This window comes from Salmo trutta, chromosome 40 (assembly GCF_901001165.1).
Source record: "Salmo trutta chromosome 40, fSalTru1.1, whole genome shotgun sequence".
NCBI lineage: Eukaryota > Metazoa > Chordata > Actinopteri > Salmoniformes > Salmonidae > Salmo > Salmo trutta.
This window is the reverse complement of record NC_042996.1, coordinates 15622091-15640572: the sequence shown is the minus strand read 5'-3', so window position 1 is coordinate 15640572 and position 18482 is coordinate 15622091. Positions and strand designations below refer to the sequence as shown.

The window sequence follows — 18482 nt, the reverse complement described above, 5'->3', positions numbered from 1 at the left end:
GCCCCCCTGGCTGGGGCCTGCTCACACAGTCATAATAGCCGCTCTCCCCTCCCTATATCACACACCTCTAGATGGGTTTATAGACCAGCCTCTACTGGGCCATGGTTGTGACCAGACCGTAGAGCTAGAGGGAAGTAGATTGGCAGAGTATATCTCCACTGTGCTGACAAGGCTGACACATCCATATTTGATCTGTGATCAGTTCCATTTCTATGGCCAACAGAGGAGGTTCTGTTGCGAATGTGTGGGGTGTTTTTGGATCATGCATAAAAATGCTCATCTAATTGTTCAAGTTCCACTTTGCTTTTGCTGACACCTATTGTTCTACGGCCCAATGCGTACAGAAAAGAAGGAAGTCAGAGAGAAAGATAGAGAGAATTCCTTGTAGAAGCAGGAAAGTCTGAGCTGTATTCTCCTGACGGTCTCTTCTGTGTGCTCTCCTGTTTGAGTGTCTCCCCCCAGTGCTCTCTGATCTAACAGAGAAGGCAGGGTGTGTGCGTGCATGCGCGCGTGCGTGTGTGTGTGGCACTGAGGAGGAGTGTGAATGTGCCCAGAGGGAGAGAGGAGGATGGAGGAGGGATGTGGGTTCGCGTTAGGGATAGAGGAGGGTGTGTGTGTGTGTGTGTGTAGTGGGTCGGTGGCCGTCGAGCAGCGTATTTATCTCAGGGTAATGGCACATCATTAATATTCACAGCTAGCTCCGGATCAATGATCCTTGGCAGCCTGGCTATTATTTCATTTCTTGTATCTAAAAGGCGTAGCGAGGATTCAGCTAAATTGTTTTGAGTTGTTTTGGCTGAGTCGTCACAAAGATGTACGCAGGGAGGAGTGTAGCAAGGGAAGTAGAGATGGGTTGGGATATGCTAAACTTCCCAGAGGAGACAGAGAGGGAGAAAGAGAGAGAGCAGGAGAGAGAGAGAGAGAGGGTGAGCGAGAGAGAGAGAAAGGGTAGAGCAGGAGAGGGGAAGAGAGAAAGCGATATACAGTACAGTATTGCTGCGTTAGCACGACTACAACTCGAGAATACAATTGCACTTCAACTAGCGACATCACAACTCAGAGAATGTGATAGGCAGCAAATCAGAGCTCTCAGAGAGCCTGACCCAGCCAATCAAATCTCGCTTGAGACCTGACTGAAAGCTGTCTGCCCGAAACAAACTCTTCAGTGTTAACCATTCCACTGTTGAGCCAAGTCAGACAACAGTTACTGTACCTCCAAGCCCATGATCTACCTGGCGACTGGCAGGTTGACTGGAAACACAAGGTGATTAGTCTCCCAGAAAGGCTACGTCTGGCACCTAACAACATGTCTGACACCTAACAACATGTCTGACACCTAACAACATCTCTACAACGTCCGTAAACGTAACAGAGGAGATGGGGCCTGGTCACGCCAGGCTGGCCACAGATAATAAACCTTGCTGCTCAGAGACTGTTAAGTCTACACTCAAGGGAGGGGGGTGGGGGGGAGGGGGGAGCAGAGGGGATGGATTTAACAGCGGGAGGAGAAGAAAGGGGTGGAGGGAGAGAGGAGGAGGAGGAGGGAGGAAGAAAAGGAGGGAAGGAACAGAAAGGGGAAGGACAGAGAGAGGAAGAAAGTGTAGAGAGAACGCTGAGGGAAACAGTGGGAGGAGTGTCAAGGAAAAGGGGGAAGATATGTGTGAGGGATTCCATCTCATGGTCACAGCCCTTGCCCTGACACCACCTCTGGGAGCAATCGGAATGTTCTGTGTCAGTCAGCAGTGAAGCGCTGAACATAACAGTTTGAGAACAGACAGAACCCGCCAGTTAGATGGGCAGTGTAGCATCACACAGTGCAGCTAAACATATGCTGTAGGGGGACTCAAATCGGCAACCTCAGGTGGGTGGCTAAGCATTGGGCTAATGGAGTTGGCTGCCATAATGCTTTGTTCATGCGGCTGAACAACACACACACAAAATTATAGTTAAATGCACTCTGTTAGTGGGGTTAAATGGGCACATTAACGTGAATAGCTGTGTTAGTGTAGCCTACTGAGACAGTCTGTTAGTAAAGCTAACACACACATAACGTGCTAGCGAAAAGCGCTATGTTAGGAATTAGAGAATCCATGTTGGTATTTGTGGCTAAAACACAAGCACACACATAGTGCTAGTTAGGCTGATCACACCGCTGGGGCGGAGCTTAACTGTTAAGTTGTGTTAGTTAACAGTCCATTAGTAAAGCCATGCATGCACAATGTTAGCATAGCTGGTCATATGCAGTAAGACAAGGTAAGACACATAGCATTATGTTTATACAGTTAAAAACACTGGTTGTACACCGGATACACACAATGTTAGCATAGTGGAACACTTATTTCTATTGGTTAGTCAAGAAGCCCAGAGTTAGCCCAAAATATTGTTCAAGTTCCCAGAGGGTGTGTATATGCTAGCAGTATGCTAGCTAAGTGAGATGCATTACTCCTGCCGGTCCCTGTGTTCTCATTCAGATGGGGATGAATGGTATGATGTCAGGCACGCGCTCTACTTCACTAAAAACTGTGTCAGCACTTCACTTCACTAGCCACCTACTGTACTGTACTGTACTGCTGCACCACGCACACTGAGGCACACTGAGACACACTGAACTGTACCCACACAAAATGGGGCTGGAAATAAGCAGTTGGAATCATGGAGTTCCTATGCTGCTTGAGGTTTGATAGTCCCACACACACACGCACACGCACACGCACACGCAACACACATGCACACGCACACTAACACACACACTTTTGACATTAGGAGGGGTACTAAAAGACGAGCGGGACCAGAGGAAGATTTATTCTCCATGGATCACATAAAACATAAATGTTGCTTAACCGTATGACCGTGAGAACGACACTGTCGCACACCGCAAGAGAGGCTGCCACCACCGCTGTGTGTGTGTGTGTGTGTGTGTGTGTGTGTGTGTGTGCGTGCGCGTGTGTCTATCATGTTTGAGTTAAGTTAAAATGGAATCCTCAATGCATTCTTCAAACCGTCAACTGTCATTCAGCCAAAAGGTGATTTTAAAATAGATCCCTCCCTCTGAGATGCATGGGCGTATGACATTCAGATGTCTATGACAGCACGCCAGAGTATCATGGACTGTGTGACAGTGTGCAGAGGGCAGTGCTGTGGGAAGGGACACGAGGGGATGGGAAGGGATGGGACAGTCAATGGTAAATGGATTGCGTTCCTCGGTGGAAGTGTGCCTTGCCACCATAACGACCTCTCTCTGTCCCCTCAGCACGACCCTGTAGTCCTCTATCAGCACTGTTAAGCTACCATTAACACTGACCCCTGTACAGTATCAAACAAGAATGATTTTCCGATACAGCCAACAGAGTTGAAAGAGCTCAGGGCCTTCTTATGTCATTACTAGGGTCAGGAATACAGGCTACAGCACAAAGTATCTGCTGTGGTCACTATAAAAACATTCAGATTCAAATGAAGTGTTACAGTAGAATATGGCCAGAACTCAAGACTTCAGTCAATTTACTCTTTGGTTCAAATGTTGGGCCAGAGATTGATATTAAGCATAGCACAAAGGTAACGTACCAAATCTTCTACGTTATTATTTCAACAAGCACTGTGTTCAAAGCTTTTCAGCATTTTTCAATGGGAAACATTCAAGGACGCTTGCAGAGCCTTTCAAGCCGAGCCGGCGAGCCAGACAGAGACAGAGGGCCCCTCTGAGATAGCTAGACAGACAGACGCTGTAGGACAATCAAAACAATCAGAGATGATAGCAGGCAAAAATAACCCTTTTTATTCAATTAAACCGCCAATGCCGGAACATCCAAGGTGAGCAGCAGCCCTGCAGAACAGACAAACAGGCTTTCCTGACTCTCCTTCTTTCTTTCCTATCTTCTTTCTCACTGTTCTTTTTCTTCGTCTCCTCTGCCTGCCTCTCGACTGCTTTTTATTGTGCTCAGGTTCCCTCCCGTGTCTGGCTGAGTGTAGAAGTCTAACAAAGCCCAGCAGGCACACATAAAGTCATGTCTTTGTGCCAGAGCAACGAGTCTCCAACACCGGAGGAAAATGACATCTCTGAGTCTTTGATATGACTTGTTGATCAACAGATCAATGATTGCTGCTGAAAAAAGAGAGAAGGAAAGAAAGGGAGAATAGAAAGAGCACTGTATTTCCTAACAGGGCACAATGAGCACGCTCCCGGCCCACCGTCGGAGGATCAATATTCCTGATAGATAAGAGCTCTGCAAACACTATTTAATAGAGACACTGGTGGCACACACAAGTATAAAGGGGAAGAGAGAGAGAAAGAGAGAGCGAGAAATAGAGGTAATTAGCATTAACCAACCTTTAGTGATTTTACCCACAATTTTACCCGCTGCTACTAAGAGAGAGTGAGAGAAAGATAAAGAGTGAGAGAGAGAGAGAAAGGGACAAGGAAAATAGAAAATATGGTGTTTCTCTGACCCCAAGCACATGTTTCATTCTCCACTGGTTTTCACTTTCATTTAGAGTGCTTGTGTGTGTGTGTGTGTGTGTGTGTGTGCGTGCGTGCGTGCGTGCGTGTGTGCGCATGCACATGTATATTTGTGTGTATTTCTGAGTGCCTGTATGTGTTTCACTTGACATGCACCATTTGCAAGGCGCTCTACCCCCCCGTTCAATTTGAGCAGACATTCTGAGAACAACAACATGTCCAGCTAGACCCTGGCTCCAAATGCACCTTGACAGCACAAAGGAATAAGCTAGGGCTCGTTCTCCTCATAGCAAAACAGCCAACACATGATAGCCTAGCCATACACAAATGATAACAGCATGGACGAAAAACAACTGAAGAAGAGCTATTGTACAGTAACACAGCTCAGTAGAGGATTATTGACTCCCTGCCTGTCTCCTGTCCATCTCCTACTGCGTGTCTGGGCCACAGAGCCCACCCGTCCCCGTCTGTCGCTCTCTGTTTATATTAAGACATAATCAATGGAAGAAGAAAAGAGGCCTGGATAAGTGACTGGTTGAAAGGCTGTTTAGGTGAATTAATGAACATACTGTACTGTACAGTGTATTAGGAAGCAACACAGTGCCTATCTCAATTACTGTCCATCGTTCACGTGACCTTATTCATTCCTATGTGAATACTCAATAACGCATCGAAGCCAAATGAAGTCAGTTAAGATGGCGTCTAATATGCAGTTTGAGCTACTCCGGAAAGTGACGTTGCAGGCTAGCTCAGTGCTGCCCCCTCTCATTGAGTAACTTGAGTTGAAGGCAGACCGGGGTACTGCAGGCTGCCATTAGCAACTAAATGATCCTTATAACTTATTCTGTGTGCAATTTTTAAATAATCGGTTAAAGGACATACATCCGGTGTATTAGAAGCAATTATTGGCACCATGATTGTATTAAAAAAAAAAATTACACGAAGATTGACCACGATTATTGCCATTTTCCCTTTCACTATAATTGGGGATCCTGTTTTCTGCAACCAATGCCTACAGTACTGCGGTTGGCCACGATCTTCTGTCGCTTCAATGAAAGGGGGCAGTCGTTCTCCCCTGGCATATCTATTGTAACTTGAGTAATGTCTTGTTCTGGTTGCAAACACACGTGCGGACGGCAGACACTCAACGTTGTAAAACCGGAAATAATAAAAACAGTTGAGATTTAACCTCAAAAGCATGTCCGTCGTCTCCGTGTTGCGTTCATAATATTTGACGAGGAGGAGAAAACGCAAATCATCCCAATTGTGCATAAAGTGATCCTGTATGAAGAATAAAGGTTGTAGTTTTCGTCAGATATAAAAGGCTTCTATGCAAGAGGTGTGTGAAAATACACCAGTTTTTAGGTGTCCGCTGGGGTAAGAGAAGCAAACGAAGCTAGCTGTGGACGTAATGCAATACAGGAAGCATTGCCAAACTGTATATGCCAATCTGTCAGTCAATCTCTTTCCCAAAAACTGTGAATCACCCTCTCCCTGCCACTGAAATGTCAATCTCTCTCTCCCAAAACAACTCTTTATTTCCCTACTCACTTCCCCAAAACAGTATAATGTTAGCCGTTACCATTTATGATATTATGTCATTGAGACAATTTCATCACTTTACAGAACCACCACTATGACACCACCTGTCCAACCGTCCAACAGCGCCAAAGCCAAAGCCCGGGCCAAGCTCCAAAAAGGCTGCAGGCTGCAGTTGAAGCCTTCCTCAGCAATGTTCTCTTTTGTTCTCTCCTCTCTCTGGGACGAGAAGCCATCGTTTCTACTCCAGCGCATCTCTAGGTGGCTTCATTAAAGATCCTATTTAAAATAATTACTTAGCCGCTCTATACAAGAGAGTGTGTACGTGTGTGTAGTAGCCTCAGTGTGTGTGTGTGTGTGTGTGTGTGTGTGTGTGTGTGTGTGTGTGTGTGTGTGTGTGTGTGTGTGTGTGTGTGTGTGTGTGTGTGTGTGTGTGTGTGTGTGTGTGTGTGTGTGTGTGTGCTAGATCCTAACCCATGCAGCATAACAAATTAATTAAATTAGGTCCATCCTAATCCACCGTTAAAAGCATATATAAGTTACCCAGAGACAGAGAGAAAGAAGAGAGAGAGGGATGGAGGGGTAGAGAGATGGACGACACCCCAAAGGTAGACTAAAGATCACCAAGTTTCAAGTTTTATTAGTCGTATGTACGGGATACACATGGTATACATCGTCCAATGAAATGCTTTCTTGCAGGTTCCTTCTCCACAACACAACAACAATGAGAAACAGTAACCAATAATAATGCGAACATAAAGTAAATGGCAGTAGAATAGAATAAAGATTTTAGCATAAGTATAATACAGGAAGGCACAATTTATAGTTCAATATCTACACGTGCATTGGAGAAGTGGGGGATGGGGGGAAAGTGTATAAATTGAGCAGAATAGTACCAGTAGTTGTGATGTGTGCTAAGGTGCGGAGAATTAGAGAAGTGTTCAGCAGTCTGATGGCTTGTAGATAGAAACTCTCTGAGCCTGTTGGTATGGGCTCATGCTTCGGTAGCGTCTGCCTGACGGTACAGGAGAGAACAGCTCCTGGCTGGGGTGTGTGGGGTCCTTGATGATGAACAGGTTTTCTGTTTACATACTACTCATCTGAGTGCAAAACCTCAATGTTCAGTGAACACTAAACACTTAAAGCTGTTGTATGGGTGTGATTTGCAACCCGCGTGGCTCGTATGAGAGGAAATCGATGCCTTTAACACCAATTGTAGCTGCTATCTCAATTTCAAATATGCATCAGAGGCAGCACTCACTTATCTTTGATTGATTCGCGTTCCTGCTGGGCTCTGAAATTGCCTCGTTGGACTGCACCTCTCTACATAATCGTCATCACTAACACCGCCACAAAGAGTCATAATTGTGGCTAAAACCCCACCCATTTCTACAATTTCGAACCCTAACCTTAACGCTAACCTTAACCACACCGCTAACCTTATGCCTAACCCTAACCTTAAATGAAGACCAAAAAGTGATGTTAGCATTTTTATTGTCTGGCCCTGAATGCCGAATACCAGCCGAATCAGAGAAGACAGTGGTAACAACACAACCACCTTTTAACCCAGTTGGCCTGCTCACCTGAAATCTGCTTCCTCTCTCTGTTCCTCTCTGCCACCCGCCGCGCTGTAACTGGTGCCTGACATCTGAGTGTACTGTATGATTTGATTTGTTAATTAATTCACGCGCTCTTCCTGGATATTAAAAGCCTTCTGATGCAGACATGGAGGGGGGGTGGTGAGCAGCATGGATGAGAGATGGAGACAAAGGGAGTATTAGAGAGGGGAGAGGGGGGGAGAGAGGAAGAGAGGAAAAAGAGGGAGAGAGAGAGACGGGGAAAGGGAGGGTAGAGGGACAGAGAGAAGGAGAAAGGGGGAGAGAAATAGAGAAAGAGGGATGAAGAGCGAGATGAATAAACATGATGAATAAACATGTACAGCTCCAGAGTTCTGTTCACCCAGAGCTGAGGGTCAGTTCCACTGTAGTAGGTAGGTGGACTGTATCCTCTGTATAGACAGGGGACTATGCCACAACATGTCAGGTAGACACAGGAAGTCAAGCAGTTATGCTTGTTGACATACATACTGTGCACACTGCTTCGCAGCAGAACATCTCTACATCTCTACATCACACACACACACACACGCAAGAATACAGACACAATGACATGACACACACCACAAATGTATGCACACATGCACTAATAACGATTGTTTAAATGAGAAAATGGTTTAAAAAAATGTAATATTGTGACTCATTTATATTTCAAAACCCCAGTAGGAAGGATGAAGCAGTCATTATCAGATCAAAGTAAGGAGCAAATATTTGTTTTTTCGATTTTCAATTCTATTTCGTTGTTGTACTGTAGAAATCATTATTAGATGAATGGACAGATCATTAAACACATACACATAAAAGCAGCTCAAACAGTCTTTATACAAAAGTAATTGCAGTTCTTTAAATCAATACATGTCTGAGCACATGCTGCACTGGAATCCAATTTCAAATCCTTAAAACTTTATTTAAACAAACAGGTGGAAAACAAAGTAGGGAAGAATCTAATTGTAATACCCCTCACTCCGGGAACCCTCCATACATTGATATATGATATAATATATAATATAATATGATATATGATATAACATGAATCAATGATATGGATAGAGTAAGAAAGATGTCTGCGCGTGTATGACTCCATATAGGAATGAGTGTATGATTCCACATGACACAGGGATATTAGTTCCAGCGTTACCACAGAGCATTACCATAATTATGTCATCGCAACAATAGTCAAAAGTAAATCATCCTCATCTTCCAATTGCAGTCCACTCCGTTCGGGTACGTGGTCAACTGAACCGTCGCCTCTCCAGTCATAGTTCAGCCTCTCTTGTCGTAGTCCCATGCTGTGACATGGTTGGTCACATGGCGGGAGCGTGTGGCGCGTGATGAGCAGAACTGCACATTTGGGCCACCGTCTGCGACATAGTTGGGCAGCTACTCCGTCACGTGACTTTGAAATAATCAGACCATTTCTGACTGATGTTTTCGACACTCATCTGGTTGATTCATCTGATTTCTTAGATGAAACAGGCACATCCCGACAGCATCTAGCATTTGTTAATCGGAAGTCTTTGTTTACCGTCTGCTGGTTCGCTTTCTCAATCTAGCTCAGTCACCTTGTTTCCCAGGTCTAAACCAGTCACCAACCAACCGTTCAGAGACAACAATCATGAAAACCAGCAGACACTGAAGCCCTCCAGGACTCAAGTCACCCGGCCCTATATTAAAGGGAAATGTCACTAGAGTCAACCGGCCCTATATTAAAGGGAAATGTCACTAGAGTCAACCGGCCCTATATTAAAGGGAAATGTCACTAGAGTCAACCGGCCCTATATTAAAGGGAAATGTCACTAGAGTCAACCGGTCCTATATTAAAGGGAAATGTCACTAGAGTCAACCGGCCCTATATTAAAGGGAAATGTCACTAGAGTCAACCGGCCCTATATTAAAGGGAAATGTCACTAGAGTCAACCGGTCCTATATTAAAGGGAAATGTCACTAGAGTCAACCGGCTTTATATTAAAGGGAAATGTCACTAGAGTCAACCGACCCCATATTAAAGGGAAATGTCACTAGAGTCAACCGGCCCTATATTAAAGGGAAATGTCACTAGAGTCAACCGGTCCTATATTAAAGGGAAATGTCACTAGAGTCAACCGGCTCTATATTAAAGGGAAATGTCACTAGAGTCAACCGGCCCTATATTAAAGGGAAATGTCACTAGAGTCAACCGGCCCTATATTAAAGGGAAATGTCACTAGAGTCAACCGGCCCTGTATTAAAGGGAAATGTCACTAGAGTCAACCGGCCCTATATTAAAGGGAAATGTCACTAGAGTCAACCGGCCCTATATTAAAGGGAAATGTCACTAGAGTCAACAAGCCCTGTATTAAAGGGAAAGGTCACTAGAGTCAACCGGCCCTATATTAAAGGGAAATGTCACTAGAGTCAACCGGCCCTATATTAAAGGGAAATGTCACTAGAGTCAACCGGCCCTATATTAAAGGGAAATGTCACTAGAGTCAACCTAATAGACTACAGTATATTGAAGGGAAATGTCACAATTTTTCTACTTCATATTCATCATCTCCAGCACCACCCCAACATCAACATATGTGAAAATGACACGTATTTTTGTAAAAAAAAGATTGAGGAAGATAAGTGTTTCCAATAACATCATCAGGCAATTAGTAGACAATTAGTAGGTAACGTAATGAACACGATGGGAGACAGAGAGCTGGTTTCAAGCGCAGGGCACAGCAGGTGTTTATTGTAAAGGACCACAGAAGGAGGTAGGTAGCTGGGTCCAGGGGCAGGCAGCAGGTCATAAACAGGGGTTCCAAAAGGGCAACAGTACAGGCAGGGAAAAGGCTAGTAACGTTGTCCGGGAGATCAGGCAATAGGTAGATAACAGGAAATCCGATAGGCTAAAGTACATGCAGGGAATAGGCACAAAGCGTCATTAGTTAGGAAGGCAAAAACTATCATACACGGGGGGAGTAAATCATGGGGAAAACCAGCGCTCCGAAACACAAAACAAACAATACCTCACAGTGATGAGGTGCAAAGAACTGAACTAAACAGTGTGTGTTAATGACATACAGGTGTGTGAACAGGTGATTAGAATTCAGGTGATTGGGATCTGGAGAGTGAGCTGCGTTCAGGGGATCTAGGGGTTTGAGAGTGTGAGCTGGAAGCAGACGTTACAAGTAAAGCCTACACATAATTGGTCAAAATCACACAAATAACATAGGTGATGTGATTGGAAAGACTTGTCTTCCTCTTATCTTTTTTACTACAAAACAAACGCTCCATTTTCACATATGTTGATGTTGGGGTGGTGCGAGATGAGATGATGAATATGAAGATGAACCATTTTGAAGTTTCCCTTTAACCCTTTAAGCTCTGTTTATCCAGGTGACCACACCAGTTTGTGAATAATACATGGCTGTTATTGCATGTCTCCTCCCAGGCAGCATATACTGATCCAAAGTCAGCCAGTAATGAGTGCAACCTGAGTCCGGCTCCATATTGGGCTCGAGACATACAGATCTAGGCTCAGTACGGGATGAAACCTGAGGCAGGGTCCCTACCAGGCTCCTGACATAGTAATTAGAGTCCTGATCATGCCTGTAACCCTTTTGTGACCCCAACAGACCTGACCTCTAACCCCTGACCTTCCCCATGTGACTACTGAGTTCCTACGAGCTATAAGCCTGACTGGACCCTAGAGACAAATCCTATTTTATATGACCTTCTATTAGAATGAGTCTATGGCCTTGAATAACATCATGCATAGCCAACATATACTATGTGTGCAACACCTTCAGCAAGTAACAACTGGTTGTCCATTGAAGCTGCAAATCCTCATGGGGCTAGGCATCCCATTCAGTCAACTGCACATATCAGAGGGTCCACATTGAGCCCTTGATTAAGGGAAAAAGGTGTCTCATTTAGTGAGTCTGCTGACTTGCCTCTCTCCCTCTGTCATTGCCCATATTTCACTCTTCCTCTCTCCTCTGTCAGTCTATTAGTGTCTCTCCCTCTCTCCTTCACTCATTCTCTCCTCAGCATCTCCAGTAGTGACAGCTGCTTCAGTAATGGATGCTGTTTGACAGTGAATAAGCCAATTAGAATGGCAGTGATTTAATTGGCCTTGGACGCTTTCACTAAATCCACAAACGAGTCAATTAGTGGGGCCGTGAGGGGCCACGGGGCCAGAAGCAGGACAAGGGGGTTAAGCTGTGACACTGATTCAAGTTATTCAAGTGTTACACATTCTATAACCACTGTGGTTATTATTTGACCTTGCTGGTCATCTATGAACATTTGATTAATGATTAATTAAAGTTGTTCACCTCCCAATCGCTGATACACACAGACAAAGGCAGAGACAAGCACACACACAGGCACACACACAGGCACACACACAGGCACACACAGGCACACACACAGGCACACACACAGGCATACACACAGGCACACACACACACACACACACACACACACACACACACACACACACACACTGCCTCTCTTCCTGGGGATAGCCAAACCACGGAAGTCTGCATGGACACACAGTGTACACAGTACAATATGAACCCCTGGGCAACTGCAGCACAGGAGCCAGACTTTATACAGCGTGATACTGCAGGTCAGAGACAGGCTGGGGATTTGAGAGAGCTAGCAACAGTAAGAGGCTGAGGTATACTTAAGCAATACGGCCTGAGGTGGTGTGCTATATGGACAATATACCATGGGAAAGGGCTGTTCTTACACACGACGCAACGAGTGCCTGGATACAGCCCTTAGCCGTGGTATATTGGCCATGTACCACAAACCTCCGAGGTGGCTTATTGCTATTATAAACTGGTTAACAGCCTAATAAGAACAGTGCAAATAAATGTTTTGTCATGACCCGTGGTATGCAGTCTAATATACCATGGCTCGAACCACCAAGTTTATAATGGTGAATTTGGTGCAGCCAGGGATATTGCTACAGTATATGGGTGCATTGAGCAACGTGGAGTGCTGCAGTGTGCTCATAAAAGACACAGCAGTGAGAGAAAACTCATACCTCTCTCTGCTATGACTTCTTATCTCTCTCTCTCTGAGTCTCTCTGTCTCTCTCTCTCTGAGTTTCTCTGTCTCTCTCTCTCTGAGTCTCTCTGTCTCTCTCTCTCTGAGTCTCTCTGTCTCTCTCTCTCTCTGAGTCTCTCTGTCTCTCTCTCTCTGAGTCTCTCTGTCTCTCTCTCGCTCTGAGTCTCTCTGTCTCTCTCTCTGAGTCTCTCTCTCTCTCTGTCTCTCTCTCTCTGAGTCTCTCTCTCTCTCTGAGTCTCTCTCTCTCTGAGTCTCTCTGTCTCTCTCTCTCTGAGTCTCTCTGTCTCTCTCTTTCTTTTTCTCTGTCTCTCTCTCTCTGAGTCTCTCTGTCTCTCTCTTTCTTTCTCTCTGTCTCTCTCTCTCTCTGTCTTGCCACCTTTATCTCACTCCCTCTCTCTCTGCCCTTTCTACAAATGTCCCTAAGACCTTTTCCTTCTCTTTTTCTATATCTCTTTCCCTCCCTCCTTCTCTCTCTTTTACCTGCTTCACTGAGCACACCTCCCTCCCCTCCCCTGCTCCCTGCAGTTCCCAGCCACAGATCCATCCCTGTCTCTGGTCCCCTGACAAGGTAATGAGACATTAAAGAACGATAGCCTACGTCCGCTTAAGAGCTATGTCCTTGCTCAATCTACCAAAACAACTCCTTGCACGCACGTACGAGCACACACACAGGCACACACACACACACACATTTGAGAGAATTGTAGGGATTTTTACAGACATGAGAACTGGACAGGTATTTATTTTTGCTAATTCGGTCCAGGGCATTTTATCATACACTCGATTCATCCAATGACTTTGTGTAAGGCACTGGGCCAATGCAATAGAATAGAAACAGATGACTGTGTGTTCGTACTCTCAAACAAAGGCTAATGCAGCTGTGTAGTCACCACCTGTCAAGCCCTGGGCACAGTAAACACAGACTGGCCTCAGGTACTGCCATCGCCTGCACCCGCGCACAGACACTCACACTGGCACTGCAGCCAGAAACACACAACACACAGTAACCAGCTGATTGACACATTGGCAAAAGGAAGAGGCGAGGCTTCTATTATGAGCCAACAGAATGGCTTCTGGTTATGGATGAAGAGCGTGGCTGTGTATCAGTGAGGTTACTGTGTCTGTGTGTGAGAGAAGGTTGCTTTTCTTCACTGAATTTCTTTTGTCTTAGGCCTATCTCATTAACAGAAAGGCCAAGACACACACACACACACACACACTCACACAGAAAGAACGAGCCACTCCTACTGCGTCAGCCATTAGCTCAGTGGTGAGTGTGAACCAGTAATTGCATTTTGTTATTGATATCATCCAATCTGACAGTGGGGACATGCTACTACACAAATTACACACAAAGAGGTGTGGCAATCTATTCCTCTACCTCTTTCTCTTAGCCACTATTTTCTCTCCATCTCTCCCCTTCTACACATGCAATTACAGAATAAAGTAATCAGAGCACAACAGGCCTTCCAATCAAATTCACTGGGAGACACATATAGACAAACTGTCAGGCAATAGGCTCAATAATGAACAAAACAAACCAATCAAATAGAGAAATACCAGCTCTTGACCTATGAGTAATTGAGCCTTATGAAATCCATCATGTTAACTATGACGCTGCCACTCCACGTTTGTGTTCATGAGCCGAATGTACTTCAACGGCGCTGTGATCAAAGCGTCAGACGTGGGTTTTAGCGCTCCATTTGATTACCACTTTAGAGGCTGATTCACACCCGTGAACTGTTGGCAGGGAACGTAACGGCAATGCTAGAGCGCGCAATGCTGAAGAGGGCCCCAGCGCTTCGTTTCAGCACCATGGAGAGCGCACTGCACTGCACTGCCATGCTTGCCGCTCCGCTTCAGCACCGCGGAGAGCGCAGTGCAACTGCTATGCTTGCGGCTCTGTTTCCCCACAGCGCGCCACTCTCTTTTCAATACCATGGAGAGCGCACAATAGGCTACTACTGCACAGCGCAGGTGGGAGAAACCGGCAAAGGCATCAATGAACAGTAGCCCCAGGACCCATTTTAATGAATGGGTGTACACATCAACAGCAATATATGCCTCTTGCGCAGATTAGACTGCAGCTCTGCAGCTGTTACCACTTTTCAAACTGAGTATGGCTAGAGAGATGGGGTGTGTGAGAGAAATCTATTGCAGTATATTCTGATTGAAATCTTGCCATTGATCTCTCTCTGCTCCTCCCATGTTTTCTATATATAGCTCTCTTCATTTGACTGTGGTTGAAGAGGTGTGAATCTTAATGATGAGAACTGCTGCAGTGGTTATGATATGATGACATCATATGCCTACAGCTTGGCCTGTGAATAAGGTAAATGCCTCTGAGGCATTTGAATGTGAATGTTATTGTGAATGCCCTAAACCGTTCACTTGAAGGTGTTTCATGTAAATGGGGGATTTAGGCAGGCCTCTGAGCCATTTACCCAACCTTCCATTTACACTGCAGCTGCGTAGAGAGAACACACTCAAAGGAGAGAGCAACAGCAAACCCATGCTGCTGATTTAGGGTCGACACGACAACATACCTCCTGAGCATGTGATCACACATCTGCACTGTATGGTAAGCTGGATCAGCACCTACCCCAGAGTTGTCATGGTGACGATGGTGTACCAGAAGGCTGCTGGGATGCTGGTGAACTTGCTGGCTGAGGAGCCCTTCTCGGCGTAGAACATGACAGTGGCGAAGATGATGATGGCCATGGTGAGGGAGAAGAGCAGGAAGCCCAGCTCCGAGGCGCAGCTCTTCAGCGTGTAGCCCAGGATGCGCAGCCCCGCAGAGTGGCGAGAGAATTTGAAAATCCGGAAAACCCGGAAGACCCTCAGGGTGACGAAGGCCCCGCTGACGTCCTCGTTGTCGGTCATGACCAGGCCGATGTAGTAGGGCATAATGGCCACCACGTCGATGACGCTCATCACGCTCTTGATGAAGTTCCAACGGCTGGGCGCCGCCATTAGACGCAGCAGGTACTCCACGGTGAAGATCATGACACAGGCCGTATCCAGACAGAAAAATGCCAAGGCGTACCGCTCCCCGCACGACACCTGTTTGACCCGATTTGGCAAAGTCCCGCACGGGACCGTCTCCACCACGTTGGCCATCACGGAAACCGCAATGAAGAAGCCGGTGACATAATAAAACACCAGGGCCATAGTGCTCGTGTGGGGGTTCTCGAAGGCCCTCCACATGGTTTCTCGGAATGTCATATCCGGCGGGACCATATCGTTCTGGTTCTCGCTGTCCTCGTCATCCTGGATCCTCTCCTGGTTCTCCCGCCGCCGGTCCTTGTACTCTTCATAGCAGCAGTCCCCTATGATCTCCGGTATGATCCCAAAGAAGGCCAGCTCCTCATCGTAGGCCGAGATGCACTCCTGGCGCGGGTAGTGCAGCTTCCCGGTACGGTAAAAGTTCAGAATGTGTCTGAAAATATCCGGGTCACGGTCGAAAAAGTATTCGTTTGTTTCCTCGTGGAAGAAAAATTCCCGCTCCGTGCTGCCCAGTAAAGTGTCCGGGTACCGCTCCAATGTATTCCGCCACGTCTGGAACTTCTGACCGCTGACATTGAGCAAGATGAGCCCGTCCTGTTTTCGCCGGTTGTCCGGCGGGGGCGTCGGCATGGGCGCACTGGCTACCGGCATCCATCCTATAGCAGCCGCCCGGGCGAAGGGTAACCACGCCGCCACTCCCGCTGCCATGGTGCCACTGTGTGAGACCCGGTTTTGGTGAAGAGCTCTCGACGCTCTGGTGGGCGATCACAAAACCACAGCGCGACGAGAGGACATCTGGGGAGGCAGGAAAACAACCCAAACATTAGCCTACTCATAGGCTACACTGTAACATATCATGCATGGCTGAAATTAATATATCGTCCACATGCTGTTCATTCGGTTTCCTTCTGAAACTCAATAAATAATAACATCTAAATGCATTGCACAGACATGTCCCATGTATAGCCCCACTGTCATCGATAGTGAATGTAAAGCGTGAGAACGAGTAGTCACTGAAACAATATTTAGCAGCAGAACATACATGATTCAACGGCAATAGTCTGGAAATTGAAAGCACATACAACAAACGAGTAACGTAGCCTTCTCACCTCTGCGTAAAAGTGACTGGTTTGAAAAATAAAGCTTGCAGTTCTCTTTCTAATATAAAACAATCCTCTCTGCACACAAAAGTATCCAGAAAATTATCCCCTTGGCAAAAGGGTGGAAACGAACCAGCAACAAGTTCAAAACGGGAGTGATTCCGTGCTCCAAACACGGGAAAAGACTTGGCTCCAGTCATACAAGGACAATACCGAGCGCTTTCTCTAGTCAAACAACACCCGGAAGCTCAGCTCGCAACTCCCGCTTCTTTATCGCTCCTAGAGCTCGAGCTCTTCAAGAAAAGCGCAACTGTGATCCTCTTCCGAGACCGATGACTGTATGGGCCGAGTCCACACCGACAACTGTGCTCTGTGTTCGCAGCTGAAGCGCGAAAGGACATAAAATCACACACACACACACACACACACACACACACACACACACACACACACACACACACACACACACACACACACACACACACACTAACACACGCGCTCACCACAGACGCACACAAATACACAAGTGTGCTACCAGCATAACACAAGCTGCCGCTCCAGCTCAAAATGTCACCAGCGGAGGCAACCGTTGAATAATTATTTAATAACCACTAGAGAGAGAAGGGGGAGGGGGGGGGGATCAATAACCGAATTTGCGGAATCGTTGAAGGAGAGCAACAAATATGGAAGTTGTTGGCTCGGCTGCCTCTCCTCTCCGCCACTCTCACTGCTGTGCAGCTGCGCCGAAAAACCAAGTTCCTCTCCCCAGTTCTTTGGGGACGTGTGAAGTGCTCCGGGCATTATTTCACTTCTGTGTAATCAAATGGAGCGCTCCTCCTTGATGCCTCGCGGATACCCCGTTATCCACGCCCGTGTCAGCATTAACCAAATATCTTCCTGAAACGGACTCTGTACCACACCGTCCTGACAGAGTAGTATCACATCAAAGCAATAGCCTGCAATACGTTGTACATAAAAGGAGATTTGATTGAAAGTGTATTTGCAGGTGGTTGCTAACACACAGGCCGTCATTCCAACCTCCTTGTCTCTGGTCACTGTCACCGATGCTCAGCCGGAGCACCGCTAGATGGAGACAGTTTTCAGGTGAGAGGTGAGCCCCGAGGAGCGGAGGGCGGAGTGGAGCGCACCGCAGTCGGTGTATATGTCCTCCCCCTCAGCACTCAGCAGATGTCCACGGAGACTTTATAGACGTCATTAACATGATGGAGAGAGAGACAGAGAGAGAGACAGAGAGACAGAGAGAGAGAGAGAGAGAGAGAGAGAGAGAGAGAGAGAGAGAGAGAGAGAGAGAGAGAGAGAGAGAGAGAGAGAGAAGAGAGAGAGAGAGAGAGAGAGAGAGGAGAGAGAGAGAGAGAGAGAGAGAGAGAGAGAGAGAGAGAGAGAGAGAGAGAGAGAGAGAGAGAGAGAGAGAGAGAGAGAGAGAGAGAGAGAGAGAGAGAGAGAGAGAGAGAGAGAGAGAGGGGGAAATTATTGTGCAGCCCTGGCTATTCGGATATTGTGCTAAGAGAAATTCAGGACATTGGAGAACACAACACGTGTATTTGGCTACTGCAAAAGCCACAGAGGGACAGTGGGATAGGAAAGCCGCTAACTCCCTGTTTAATAGGCTACGTTTCTCACAGCCCCAAAATGATACAAACCTAAACCTAAGAAGAAAAGTCTATACTTCCACAGTAATGTAACGCATCTTTAGTTAACTTT

At 46.4% G+C, this 18482-nt stretch overlaps 1 protein-coding gene across 1 annotated transcript in view; it reads right to left on the bottom strand.

Annotated features, from left to right (window-relative positions):
* LOC115180338 (potassium voltage-gated channel subfamily D member 2) overlaps positions 1-16830 on the bottom strand; it is a 172622-nt gene extending 155792 nt beyond the window's left edge. Inside the window, exons 1-2 of the mRNA XM_029742355.1 lie at positions 16770-16830; positions 15257-16455 (exon numbers count right to left, since the gene is read on the bottom strand). Coding sequence (XP_029598215.1) covers positions 15257-16368 — 1112 coding nt within the window. The 5' untranslated portion in view covers positions 16369-16455; positions 16770-16830. The remainder of the gene's footprint in view (positions 1-15256; positions 16456-16769) is intronic.
* Positions 16831-18482: the final 1652 nt, after the last annotated feature.